A 14,693-nucleotide genomic window follows, 5' to 3' on the forward strand; every position below is an offset into this window, starting at 1 on the left:
GATAAGATTATCATTACAAATCTCTCCTTGTATCACATTTCTTTTTCGCTCCAAATCACTATTTTTTTCTAATCAAGTTTTTACCTTGTTTAGTTCAATACTATAATGGTGTATAATTTTGTTTGTTTTAGGTGGTCTTGCAAGTCCAGGATTTGTGTGTGCGCGCTGATTTTGGCCGATATAGATGACGACGCTGGGTGCACTTTCAGCTTATGTAGTTGCTAACCAGATGAGTATCGGTAACCATGTAATTTTCTCATTCACCTTAATAATTCAATACAAATGAGAGTAATTTAATGCTTTATATGTGTATGTATGGATATATGAATGTATTTGTAGCTAGCTACGCATGTTTATATAGAGTGATACGGAAGAAAGTAAGAAATAGATGGGTCTTTGATGGCGTTGAGCCATTGAGCGACAAGCTCATGCTATCAAATAGTAACTCTTTCGGCCCTTGTTTGATTGGATGCATGCTGTAGGAGGCATCCATTTGATTTCTTTTGTTGATTCTCTTCGTTTGTGAGTGCATTCTTTGAAAAAGGTTTGTGCATTCTCTGTTCATCTTCTAATAAAAATTTTACTGATAAAAAAAATATAGAGTGATACAAAATGTTGTCAATTAGTTACATATTTTTTGGATGATTTGAGCAACCGTGAATAAATGATTGTCCTAGTGTGCTGCTGGTCACTTCTATTTGTTTTTAATTCGACTGCTGATATAAATTGAAGACCCAATATTTTCTTTAGTTTATAAGGATGCATTGATGTAAAAAGGCTACTTGAACTGATGGAGATAGATGTTCGATGGTAACGATGTGACTTGTGATTCACTGGATGGTGATCTGTGTGTATCAGCTAGATTGAGCAACATTTGATTTGCTGATCCTTTTATGCATATTTTAGCAGATAGTCACCTTTTTGTAAGTAATGTAAATTGGAGTTATTGAGTGCTTAAGCCTGCACCTTCCGGTGAACTTCTTGTTTCTCCTTTTACAGTTTGAAGTGCTTAAGAAATGTACCATTTAAGTGTCATTTGAGCTTTGACTGTTTTATTTATTAAAGAAACCATCCAAGGCTAAATGAATTTTCTGTTCTGCAGGCTATTCAAACAGCTGATGTCTTACAACTTCCACCCTCCAACTTGAGACAGGAGCTCCAACATCTGCCATGTAGATTTCATGTGAAACAGCCAACTCATGTTTTTCAAATATTAGCCACACATGGAAGGAACCAAAAGCCAAGGATGTCAGCTTTTGCTGTTCCAGATGGAAATAATAAGGCTGAAATGGGCAGTTCACATGGCAATCCAGTGCTTGTGCTGTCTAAAAATAATAGGCGTTCCAAGGATCCAGATGTGGAAGCTGTTGCATCCAGTTCACAATCACAAGCCAACTTTTGTCCAAATTCTGAGCAGCCAGGAAGCCAAGGAACACTTCTTGACAAGCTAAAGGCAGTTCACTTGCATGTATTAGCATCAGAACAATGGAATGCTTCTCTACTAAAATCATGTCACAGTTACATATATTGACTTTCCAGATAAAAGTTATAATGCCGTACCCCCTCTTGTTATTCTAGTTGCATGTTACTTTCCCAAAAATAATTTTTTTTTACAAATGATCCTTTACATAAATGCACTGTGGCTAAAATTCAACCATAGATTGAGTACATCTCTAATGATGTCCCCATTCCCAGACCTTTTCTTACTGCTGCAACTAAATAATTCAAGCAACCAAACTGATTGTTTGAATTTTATATTTGTAGGAACATGTTCATTGATGTCATGATCGTCCCTGCAATAACAAATTTTTTTTTTTGATAATGCAATAACAGGTTTAGTGTCTACTTGTCAAATTTGGTGAAACTATTTTATTTTGTGCAGGATTAGTACCATTTGGACCAGCATGAGTGATTGAGACAATAATCTCTGAGATACTAGTTCCTTGAACTACTCCCCAAATCTTTCCATCATCAAAAGCAATGGGATCTCCTGGTTTGACAGAATCAAATAGAAAGCCAGCAGTACAAGCTATTATAGGAGCAGAAGTAGTCGGTCCAGGCAATTCATCTTGTTCACACAAATGATCTCGTGATATAATTAACTAGTCTCCAACTCTAAATCTTATAAATGGCTCTATGGAAGGTACATCCACCAGGACCACCATTTTTCCAATTGGGAACTTCAATTTTTTCTCTTGACATACAATTCCGTTCCTGACTCAACATTAGCAGTCCTAGAACAGGGTAAAATATTAGAAAGAAATTATGCTATCTTTTTCGAAGTAAATCCACTTTTTTAGTCTTCTTGAAATTTATTCACCCCCCCTATACTCAAGTTGTTATATAGTAATCACATTCTAATCAATGAATATTTTGTTCTAGCAGAAATTACTAGGTAAGTGCGACAAACTTAGTACATTATCTGGCACTGAAATGCCTTGATCTAGAGCAGCTCAAAGAAGATCTTTCTTCTGTTGGTCTTTTGAATTTGGAGACCGTCAATTCTCATATCCTCGCAAGTCTTACTGCAGCCATCTGATTGTTAGAAACTTTGAAATTTAACTCTTTGAACACGAAGGAGAATATTGGTCCAGGAATTGACACCCAAAATAGAATAGACTAACTAAAGAATGAGAAGATCACAATACATACAATGAAGAGGGCATTCTCTGTTGGGGACTTACTATTGGGTCCACTTCAACATGACAGAACTGCTCATATTATGGTCACAGATGGCCAAGAAGCCCTTGGGAGTGAAACGCTTATAACTGACCTTATCAAGATGGGTTCCTTCATTATACGGATTAATTGTGCACATGGAAATCCAAGTGGTCGGAGTGAGATGATCAGAAGAGCGAAAAGAAGTTCAGTTGCTGGAGAAACCATATCGAATTCTCATGGATTTAGCTGGACCTAAGCTCCGACCAGGCAAACTGAAGCCTGGTGAATGTGTGATGAAAATATTGCCCAAGAAAAATGCTACTGGAAATGTGATCTTCCCTGCTCAAGTTAGGCTGTGTCATAAAGGAGCTGGTCCTCCTCCAGCTCACCTCACTCCTGATGCAGTTCTTTTCACAGATGACCTAGAATTTCTCAGCAATATCAATGTTTGAAGGCCGTACTTCAAAGGATCTTATGGATCTTGATCTTGTTTCTGCTAATGGTGACATGGTTGGGGTTTCATTTGTCGGAGATGTTTGTGATATAGTAGTTCTCCACCAAGAATTAGAGAGGCGGAAACTTCAAAATCTAGGACTTGTTCTAAAGATCGAGACAAAGAGTGCATTTGAGAAAATTGCCTCTGATGTTGTTGGAGGTAATGAAGTCTTCAAATCCTCTAAGGGTGATGATTGCAAGAGGGAATCTTGCGGTGGAGTGGGGGTGGGAAAAGTTGGCTGATGTGCAAGATGAAATTCCATCTGTCTGTACTCTGTAATGCTGCCCGCATACCAGTCATTTGGGCAACTCAAGTGCTGGAGTCACTTGTCAAGTCTGGGGTGCCTACCAGAGCTGAGCTAACTGATGTAGCCATGGAAGGAGGTAAGATTCAATTTTTTACTTACTATTTCATTGATTGATTAATGACTTGTTTAATCTGCATGAATATTATTAGTTTTTTCCTTCGTGAATGCATGGTGTGTGTTGGTATTGTTATTTGCCACCTATACACGTATTTGAATGAAGAAATTTGCAACTTATTATGACCGCCATTATTCTTCAATTCCATCTCTTTGGTTTGATGATGAAATGTAGTTTCGATGGTTCAAAAGCATATGTCGCCATTTCAAACTTGTCCAATAGCCCTATGAATCACCTACTCCTTATTTAATTCCGGGAAATAATTATTTCAATATGCTCTTCGCAGTTTTGTGTAGTTTATGAAGCCCTTTAATATTATATTTGTATGTGTGTGCATGCATGTGTTTCTATTTTCTTTTCCCCTCTCCTTTTTTATGGGAAAAAATGCACATGAATGATAATTGCCAATCAGGACTAATGGGTTTATGATTTGTTTATGCAGGGCAGGTTGCATCATGTTGGACAAAGGAAAACATGTTGTAGAGGCTGTTAAATTCTTGGATGGCGTCTTAGAAGGCAGCTCCATAAAGATGTAAGCAGCACTTAAGCCTCTTGTACTGTTCAGCCACTTGTTTCAGTGCAAGCTCATCTGCTTATCATGCTAAGTATATAAATCTCCTTGTTTATGTGCAGCCAATGCCCCGCCCCAAACCCGAAAGGGTCCAAAGCATGAGAAAATCATCACAAGGTACTTGTAAATTTTGTTCCTTTTGACAATTCAATCCAAATAAAACCATATCAAGTATCAACATTAAGAATTATCCTAATAATTCTATTAAATATACTCTCAAAGTAAGTTAGAGTTCTATGCAATAAATACAATGACCATTGGTCACAAAAGAATAGATGTCTGAATAAATGATTACATATCATCAACTTGTCCCATTAGTGGAAATAAAGACATAATCACTATTAGATGCAAAAAAATTGGGTCAAGCCTACTCAAAGTTATACAACATCAATTATCTACATCACAAAAGTCAACCTCCATCAGCAGTTAGTCTAACGACTGCTAGTCACCAAAAATCTGTCTCAAAACGATATTTGCCTACTTTGAAAAAGTTTGTAAAATAATGGAATGAGATAGAGCCCAGTAAGTAGCACAATTAATGGGATGGGAGAAATGCAAGTTTCATGATAATGAGAATTTTACAAAACAAGTTATAATTTGAAGATTTCCATGAAAATCTAGCAAATCCATTTTTCTTAATAAAATGACAAGAATAATTAAAAAAATGTAGCACCAAGCTTTTTCAAAGTATTCTAACATGAAACTACGTACTATTTACTGTGAGCTATCAAAACACCCTTTTAAAACCTGAAAATCCAATCCAAGGCCACATGACAAGCCGCTATAAAGACGTTAGGTATGCCACAAAGACGGGGTGCCAAGATACCAATGTCACAAAGACTAAGGCATCTGACTGGGTAATCACTGGGTAATCATATGTCACGACCCAAGGGTAAAAACATAAAAAGCTCACAATTTACATGAGATCAAAACACGGTTCAATTTCAAGTAGTTTCACAAAAACTCTTGAAATATCCAATATATTCACAAGGTTCTCAAATTTTCCAAAATAATTTCTTGTCAATAACATTTTCTGTCAATTTCCCAAATATCACAAGTCAAGATACAATATCTTTAGAATTTGCAAATAATGCAATAAATCCATTCCCAAGAATTATATCAAAGATGCTTTATCTCTTCCATACTAACAAATCATGCATTTCCCCATATGCAATATTAAACATAATGGGATTTTCATATATAATCATATATAACATGATCTGAACATAATACTTTTTAAGAAAACATAGTTCCACAAATAATTTTTCAAAATGTGTTTGACCCAAAAACAAAGTTAATGCAACGTGATTATTTTTCAAAAAAATATCCCATTAAAAGCTACTTACCTTGCAACCCGCAAAAAGACCTAATTCACCAAGCTCTAAATAAGATTAGCTAGAATCTAAGCAATATCAAGCAAACTTATCATAATAAGCATAAAGATTGACATTGCATCTAGCTATGAATTAGAAATTGCTAACTAAGAAATTAATTAGGCAAGCCTAGCATTTAACCTCACAAATAATGTATTCCATTTTCAAAGTTTCTCAACAATTTCATTTCAAGACATATATACTCCAACTTATTATTATGTCATTCCAAGCTTCACCTTTACCATAAGAGATCCTAATACTTTATGAATTTCTTCCTCAATATACATGTCATTTTCAAGAAACCCACAAAACAACAACATACATAACAATACCCACCATTACAAACTCCAGATGTAAATCCTCCACTAGCTCCAAATACACAATAAAAATTAGATTCTTCAACTATTTCACATTAAAAAGCCAAAACTCCCAAATTTTCACCACTTAGCTAGCCACTATTGTAAAAATCATAAACCCACCCATCAAATACATCCACCAAGGCCAAAACTCATACATAAAACATATAAATATCACTTCTAATATTCATAAATTACATCAGTATTATTATTAAAGCTTAGATAAACACAATCTCAAGCAAAACATATAAACCCACCAAAAGATTAAGAGTCTTACCTTAAATCAAAAGAGATGAAAGTGCCTTAAAGGTTCTTAGAGAGTTTTCCGGTGATCTTGGCAGAAAAATAATGGTGGACAGGGACGGAGCCATTCTTTGGCTTTGGGGGGCCATTGCCCCCCCCCCCCCAATTTTGGAAAAAAAAATCAAGGAGTATATATATAGATTACAGGGTTGAGCAATTTTGCCCAAAACAATTACAATTGCCCCCCTAAGCAAAATCTTTTAAACAAAAAGAAAAAGCCCATTAAAAATTTACAAATCCAAAATCCCAAAAAATACAAATCGGTAAACCCAAAAAATCAGGCCAACAAGAAAGTCACCAAAATAGAAAGGCTAAATAAAATTGAGCACAATCAGAAAATTTACCAAAAACATTAGCCCAGCCCTTAAAAAATTTGAAACAAAACCAATTTGACATCAAATCATTCCATCAAATTGCCCAAATAAAAAAAAAAAAAAACCCTAACCCAAAGAGAGACACTAGTACTAAGACATGAGGCAAAGGGAATGAAGACTGAGACCAAAAATGCAGCAGCACCGCACGACATGTCGATAGTAGATCTACTTCTGAGAGAGACCAAGAAAGCACCAGCACAGTATTTCCCTCTCTCATCTTAGCTGAGCAGGTAGAGCCTCTTAGCTGAGCAACTTTCTTTTCTCTCTTTTTCAACGGAAGATGGAGAACTTTCATACTTTTTTTTTTTTTGCTAAATGAAAAATCACTATTTCTATATCAATACTTTAACTATCTTTTACTGTTTGGAGTTTGGACCCACGTACTGGATGTTTTTTATTTTTATATTTTTTTTATGAACTACCCATCTGCTTGGTGATTTTGTTTTTTTATTACATATGTCCGCTTGAATAAAGAAGCAACAATATCAATGAATAAAGGAAAAACAAATAATTAATGGTTGTGCTTGTCTTTTTAGTGTTTTTTATTTTTTTTTAAGTTGAGATGGTTTGAAATTTTAATAGTTTTTTTTTTTTTGAGATAAGATAGAAATTCTATTTTAACCTAATTTAAGTATGTATGTGTGTGAGTCTCCTTCATAGAGACTTAAACCCCGACCCTTACTCCCTACATCCTACAACACTTATACTTGAGGAGTAACTATCGCACTAAAAGTGTGCAGTGATGAAATTTTAATGGTTAGTTGTTAATATTTAATAAAGTTTGTTGATTGTAGTGTTATGCTATGTGCGTCGTGTTATTGTGTGCCTTTTTTTTTTAATAAGATTTTTTTTTAATTTAACTTTGCCCCCTAATTTGAACTTCTGGCTCCGTCCCTGATGGTGGATATGGTGGTGTGGAGTGGGTACCGTGGGAGTGTGTGAGGGAGTGAAGAGAGGAGTGTTTGTGATTGTGTGAAAATGAGAAAAAAAGAAGAGAAAGAAGGGAATGGCCGGCCAAGGGAAGGGAGAGATATTTTGAGAGAAAAGGAGTGGTGGGGAATTAAGGGGTAGGTGGGAGTTCACGTGGCTTTAAATAAAAATCTGCTACTTTTCACATTTTTTTTTTTTTTTAAAGGTGTGGGACTTTACAGCCAGAGGTTTCCATTTGAATCTAGGACATTAGAGGGTTTCAGTCTGTAAATACTTCTGACTTGCATCAAAGCCATCATTAAGAATTTTCACATGTTTACTGCCGTGGTAATTTGCACCTGCATTCAGTGTGTGAAGATGAGGATCAATTCTGTGCTTGGATTGATTCTGTATATAAAATCTTTTTACATTGGTATAGTTTCTGTGCTCTTAGTTTGGGTTGATTATCCATATGTACTGAACATTTCTGATTATAGGTTGCCACTCCAAATAGCTTTTCGGAAAGTTCATTTTAAGGCGATCCAAAGCTTTTGTGGCTAAAAGTAATCTTTCTTCTTGTGACTTGGACTTGGTCCGTTTGCATCCATTTAAGTAAGCTTAAGAAATAAAAATACATTGTCTAGCAATCTTGGATAATGTTGGTTGTTATTTTGTATTTCTCTCTTTCATAAGCCACCTGATCCCATTTGTACACATAGGAAGGCATCTACTGCAGCTTTGGTTTCATTCTCTGAAAACCGTTTTAGAAGTTTCAAAGAGCAGCAAACAACGTTGAAGGGGGGAAAAAAAAAAAAAAATCAAAATCATACATTTCACAAATAATTGACAGTGTCAGCACTTAAATTATTTAAGAAGTTTAATTTTTTGTTTCCTAGTCTAGTCATTCACTGAAAACACTAGCAAGCCAATCACTGGAAAACCAGTAGTGTATTCAATTGCCAATCATTACAATTTAAAAGGTTAGGCACCAAAATAGAATACTCAGAGGGGCGTAGGATTTTTATTCAGCATGAGAGGAAATTAGTACCACAGATCGAGGCGTAAGTGGTCTTACACAAACTTGGTGAGTTCCCGTCCTGTAAGCCACTGGGCAGACTTTATAAGCACATCTTCATGATGGCGGTGGCTTCGTTGCCAGGCACGATAGCGGGGGCTGCGTCGCCAGGCTGCTAGTATAGATGAAGCTGCCAAAGGTTTCCACCTCTCCAAGTTTGATCCAGTGATGTGGCTGAGCATCTTGCTAAGCTGCCACCAGTTTTGAGTGAGTATAGTCTTGAGGTCACTAGCCCTTAAAGCAAAAGCTTCAACTTTTGTATGGCATCTAACAGTCTTGGGCGAGATGGGGAGGTTGGATAGGTCGGTTAAGGAGAGGGCTTTGAAACCCCATTCTAGAATTTCTTCACCATAGAATTGACCTTTACCAAGACACTCACTTTTATTACCATCACTACTTGTATAGGTCCATGCAATGCCTTGCGTGACAAAGAGCATTGCATCGAGTGGTTCTCCCTCTCGAAAAATATAGCTGCGTTCACTGTGGTGCACTGGCTTGAGATGGTCGAGAAACACTTGCAAAAGTTGATTATTTATGTTTTGAAACCTGGGAACCTGGCTTAAACACATTCAACAAGAATAATGAGAAAAGTTTAAATATCAAATCCAAATGATTGATTATATAAGTTTAAACAGGAATTCAATATAAAGAACTAATTAATAAATTGTAAAGGCCAAGCAAGTAATATGACTGTCTTTGTAGAAAGATGACATATTTTGTACTTCATTGACTCAATATAGCCACATGAATAAATTTAATTGGGAACCTAAGTCATTGCACTTAGCAATTTGTACGTAAGTTTTGCCATATGAAAAATCACATACTAAACCAATGGTTTCTCTGCATAAATCCAGCAATGCTCTCTCTCTCTCCCCTGATAGTGAACTCAAGATCTATTTCAACCCTTCCCTTAACCATCTGAACCAAGGCATGAGTCAATTTTTTTATTATTCATATAATGCATGCTACCGAAGTCATTGAAGTTTGAACCATCAAAATAGGTACCTTGCAACAAGTTGTTGAGAAAGGTCAGCATGCAAAGAGAATATCAAATTTGTAGAGAAATGGTGCAATTGCTCAACTTAGGGGGGAAAAGTTTCTTCTTTCTTTTTAAATTTAAAGTTTTGGGATCAATTTGGCAGATATTTCAGATAACAGGATTAGAAATTTGTTTTATCACTTAGAAGATTACATATTAATGCCAGGAATTGATCTATCACGCACTTAAAATAAAAATAGAAGGTACATGCAAATCACATAATATGAACAAGAATATCATCGGGATTAACCCTTATTCTCTGTTCACGATTTCATTTATTGATTCAGAAAATATATAATCTAGAAAACAATTTCAGAGAAGCTGATTAACTTACTCTCTTCAGCATACCCAAGCATAGATGGCGCTTTATATTAGATTTCTTGCGAACATTAAGAAGCAGACTTTCTACATTAGCATCTTTGTCACCTTCTAGTATGTCTTTTACACTCTGCATGATCTCATCATTTATATTCTGAGGGAGATCATTCTTTGAGATCCATAATTCTATATCTATTTCTTTCAATGTCATCTTCCTTCTTATCTCCTCCGACCTTGTAGTTGCCAACTGCATATATGTCTGTTTCACAACAAAGTTCATTCAGACATCTAATCCTATATAATATAGGTATCGTGAAAGCATTGTTTTCTACATATCCAGAGTATCTCATCAAACCTTTAAAATTGATATTAGAATTAGAATCTATTAACGACTTACTAATATTTATACCAGTCATTGTTATATTAGTCCAAACCCATATTTGAGCTTAATCCCATTGTTATATGTATATATATATACACACAATTTTTTTTTTGCCATGACATATTGTAGTGTCTGATTTGAGTGAATGAGCTTAGTCAACGTGATTGAAAAACTAGGAGCTGTAAATATTTGAAAAATGGGGAAAAAAGAAAGAAAAGAGAAGTCAAAAGAGAAGATAGGATACTAACCTGCACATTTCCAATGAGATATAAAAATAGTAGCAAGCCAGCAATAGAAATAAAAATTGCGAAGCAGCCTTCCCAAATATAGTTACTTGTTTGGAGGTTTTGGCCAAGAGAACTGCAAAAATAGCCCAACTAAATCGGAATCTAAAAACTTTTGGATGAAAAGACAAGTTTTTTATTTATTTTATTATAAAGAAAATTTGCAGGTGTGATCACTACCCTGCACCACTTAAATTCCCACATTGTGTTATGACTTATGACGGTGGGATCAACCAGGCACTAAGTCATAATCAAGTTCTTCTCAATACACATAATAATATGTTACACATTTGACATGTGAATTGATTAGAAAAAGGGAATATGCAAATGTTGAGGCAGACTGAAACCCTACTTGAAAACTTAATAGTAAGATATATGTATGCAATCACTAATAAAAATTAAAAACTACCGCATCTTAAATTAGCTCAATAGGGAATAGTGAAGTTTCTAACATGTGCAATTACAAACCTTAGATTTCGCAGGCCCCACCAAAAACACTGAAAGAATTTTTGTGGAAAGTCTGTGGACTCTGCAACACCTGACTGAAGGGCATCAAGATATATTCCAAAATCAAACAGTGTCGTATTTTGTGTTTTTATAGGGCAAAAATCATCTAGGAATGTGTAGTTTCCTAAACTGTGATCACAGTTTAAAGAACTGTGGACACATCTTGGATGATTTTCACAGGCTATGTCCCAACAAGCCATTTCTCTTTGAATTGAAAAGAAATACCAAAAGGCTCCCAATACCTATATGATCAGAAAGTAATTACACATCAGTAAATTTTCATAAATTAGGCATAACTGCATAAGGGCATCCAAATCATTTTACTGGATAAGCATTTTGTTTGTACATGCATAGGTTGAAGAAATTGAGAAGAAAAGGCATATCTGAAACTAAGGTCACGTGATGTAACAATTTCTTGAGTTTCAATGAAATCATATGATTTTCTATCAGAAAAGAAGAAATCATAATTTAATCAAACTTACATGGCTGGCAAGGATGTACAGAAAGAAGTTGAATAAACCTTTAACCCATACAGGGGTTTTAGCGAACTTTCTGGCACTCCTCATAGGTTCCCTCCAGGATAGGTAGATTCGAAGAACTCTCGGCACATATTGAAGGACAAGAATAGAGCTCATCAACTTTCTTGTATTCAAATATTTCGCGCCTCTCACTGAAAAGATGACTGAAACAACCACCTGACAAGATAAAGGACAATGTTAATTTTAAGAATAAGATCATTATGAGTGTGAGCATAGCCAAATTTCTAAACATTAAGAATCTTTTAATTCAATTGACATCTCATGATATTTCTAACGGAGAAATTCAATGTTTGAACCTTTTGTTCCCAACTATCAAAATTTTCGGAAAAAGTAAGTCTTCCTTATGTACCTGTGGGATGGGAAGAATAACGAGAATGTCGATCAGGAAATATGGCCAGAAATACCTCCTAGCTATTGTCCTAGCATCTTTAACTAACACAGGTTTTCCAAGTTTCCGAGAGGCCTTATCTATAAAACCAGTGCGAAATTGCAAAATCATATGAACTATGTGAATGATATCAGTGATTGATCTCAAAACAAAAGCTGTGGCCCTCAACTTTTTGTCTAACCTAATGCACTTGTTATCTTCATTGGTCACAGGAATGTAAAAGAACAGAGGATCCAATGATACTGCAATTACACACGACACTACAAATATTTTGTTCCACCAACGAAGGAATGAATCCCGTGGGTGAAGAATTTTCAGTAATGCCTTTTCCTTGGAATGTAATCCATTATTAGCCGGAAAGTGCTCCTCCTTAGTATCTATCAGGCAATCCGGACTCCTACATAAAAACAGAAGAAAAAACAGTAACATATAACTCAGGGCTCAAGCTCACAACTATTGTTTACATATCAAGGTTTGAATCCATTTTTCCCATTGTTATAACTATATATATATATATATATCAAGAGGTGATGGAATGGAACTAACCTCCAACAAACGTAGTTTGGCGAGTTATTCATAACTAGAATTTATGTATGATACAGTGCAATCAACTCTAAACTATTAGTAGGCCTGAATGAACTTCTTTATGCACCACAAACTTCAGAATATTGATACCAACTGGAGAGATTAGAGATGTAGAGAGCATTTTTCATATATCCAAGTGCAAAATCACCAGGTGAACTGAGCACCATAAGACATTATCAAGAAGAAGAAAATTTCACAAGCATTAGAATCATAACTGATTATATATATGAAAAATTACCAATCGTCTCAAAATCTCTAATACCATGATAAATAACTGATTATCCTAAAATTTTAAATTATTTAATCATAATTCTAACACACATACACATATAAAATGAAACTGATAAAAGAGAAATGAAATTTTATGTAAATAGATTATAATATGCACTGTATGCAAATAGATAAAGTAGTGCCTTGCTTCACAAACTCAAGGAAGAAAAGAGGGCACACCATATTGATGGTTGTAAACTTCACGTTTGCAGCAATGGTGAAAATTTGTTCGATTTCTTTCATTAGTTTAATATAGATGTTGATAAAAAGCTTATTTGAGTTCAAGAGGATTTTAGTAAGAAATTTATTGTTCAAAATTATAAGAACGGGAATACATTAATTAACCTCCCGAAATAGTACAATTGGCTGAGAATTATATTTCATAAATTCATTCTATAAATTCCATACCTACAGTGAGATATGATCCCCAAAACTCCACCTTAATATGGTGAAGAAATACAGCAACGTCACAAGTCCATTGATTATACCTATTATAGATTGATTAAACTCCAATATCTTTACCTATTAAAGAGAAGAAATATTACAAGACGATAAGACCATTGATTATATTCCTTTTTTTTTCCTTATATCGATTTAAATGTCTTGCTTCTATTTTTTGGGATGAATATCTCCGCTATTTTAAAGATATCAGGCACAGTGAATTGAAAAGCTTTACAAAAATACATTTTTAGACTAATTACATAAAGAAACTCAATTTCCAACTTGTTGGCTTCTATGAGTGCTGGACAGTTTATGCTCACATAGACCTATCACTTTTTATCCATCACTCATAATTGTAAAAGTCGGCAAGTTATGACAAAAACAAACATTAAGAGTCGTCTATCACTCACAACTGCACAAATCAGCAAGTTCTGACAAAAGCAAACACTAGGAGAGAGAGGGAGAGGGAGAGAGAGAGAGGTGGTGTATCTACTTACAGTGAACCCTGTAGAACTCAGTCCAGTGGGCGTTTTACAAGGTCGAGCAAGACTGCAAGAGACACCGAGGATTTACAGAACAAAAGCGTGGAAAACGTTGAGTTGGGATAAGATTTTTAATATGTGAGGAAAATGTAAGAAACAAAACAGCTGCAATTATTTCGGTTATCATAATTTGTTAGTGAAGTGCTGAAAGTCACATTGATCATGTCTTTTTCCTAATAGCTGTCAAGCTATGACAAAAAAGGAAGACTTTTTTTCCCGAGTCAATTTAACCACACAACCAGTATGAAATTCTTAAGAATAGGTTTGGTTGAGCTAAAAAAAGAAAAGTAGAATTTTCGAAAAATATTAGAAGGATAAAAATAAATTAAAAAAAGTAAGAGCACATAAAATATTTGTAATTACATGCAATAACTCAAGAAAAAAAAAATGATGATTGCAGTCCAAATCTTCTGTTCTACTTTTCCTACTCCATTCTATACTCCACCAATAAAAACTTGCCACATATTCACTTAAGTAATTAAATACTATCATTATTGACTTATTAATGCTATCGTTATTAATTAATAGTAGTATTTAATTAATTAGGTGAACACGTGACAAGATTTTATTGGTGGAGTATAAAGTGGAACATAAAAAGTGAGACAGAAGATTTAGACTCATGATTGCAAATGACATAGAGGTCAAATAACTTTTTTTATTAACTTTTTAAATTTTTTTTTGCTTTTTTAATAGTGACAGTCACATGGAGATGACCCTCCAAAATTTTTGCATTTTTAGTAAAAATAATATGTAAAAGACGAAAAAGTTGTGGTACGCTTAAGATGAGAATTTGATGCTCTTTTTCTCATACCTATCCAACCAAAATTAATACTTGAGTGAAATTTATTTCATTGAAAA

The 14,693-nt window shown here is 34.7% G+C and overlaps 1 protein-coding gene and 1 pseudogene across 2 annotated transcripts; one reads left to right on the forward strand and one right to left on the reverse strand.

The window, feature by feature from the left end:
* Positions 1 to 184: 184 nt before the first annotated feature.
* LOC142619092 (plastidial pyruvate kinase 4, chloroplastic-like) lies at positions 185 to 4,115 on the forward strand (annotated as a pseudogene).
* Positions 4,116 to 8,275: 4,160 nt separating this feature from the next.
* On the reverse strand, positions 8,276 to 13,961 carry LOC142618446 (cyclic nucleotide-gated ion channel 1-like). Of its 2 annotated transcripts, none has more exons than XM_075791386.1 (8): positions 13,791 to 13,961; positions 12,544 to 12,738; positions 11,959 to 12,394; positions 11,553 to 11,765; positions 11,032 to 11,312; positions 10,528 to 10,639; positions 9,914 to 10,156; positions 8,276 to 9,094 (listed from the first exon to the last, which is right to left on the reverse strand). In XM_075791386.1, the coding sequence occupies exons 2-8, from the start codon at positions 12,573 to 12,575 to the stop codon at positions 8,537 to 8,539; spliced, it is 1,875 nt and encodes a 624-aa protein (XP_075647501.1). In that variant the 5' UTR covers positions 12,576 to 12,738; positions 13,791 to 13,961; the 3' UTR covers positions 8,276 to 8,536. The 2 variants fall into 2 exon arrangements, with proteins under 2 accessions (XP_075647501.1, XP_075647502.1); XM_075791387.1 differs by lacking the exon at positions 13,791 to 13,961 and adding an exon at positions 13,261 to 13,766.
* Positions 13,962 to 14,693: the final 732 nt, after the last annotated feature.

This window comes from Castanea sativa, chromosome 12 (assembly GCF_040712315.1).
Source record: "Castanea sativa cultivar Marrone di Chiusa Pesio chromosome 12, ASM4071231v1".
Taxonomy (NCBI): domain Eukaryota; kingdom Viridiplantae; phylum Streptophyta; class Magnoliopsida; order Fagales; family Fagaceae; genus Castanea; species Castanea sativa.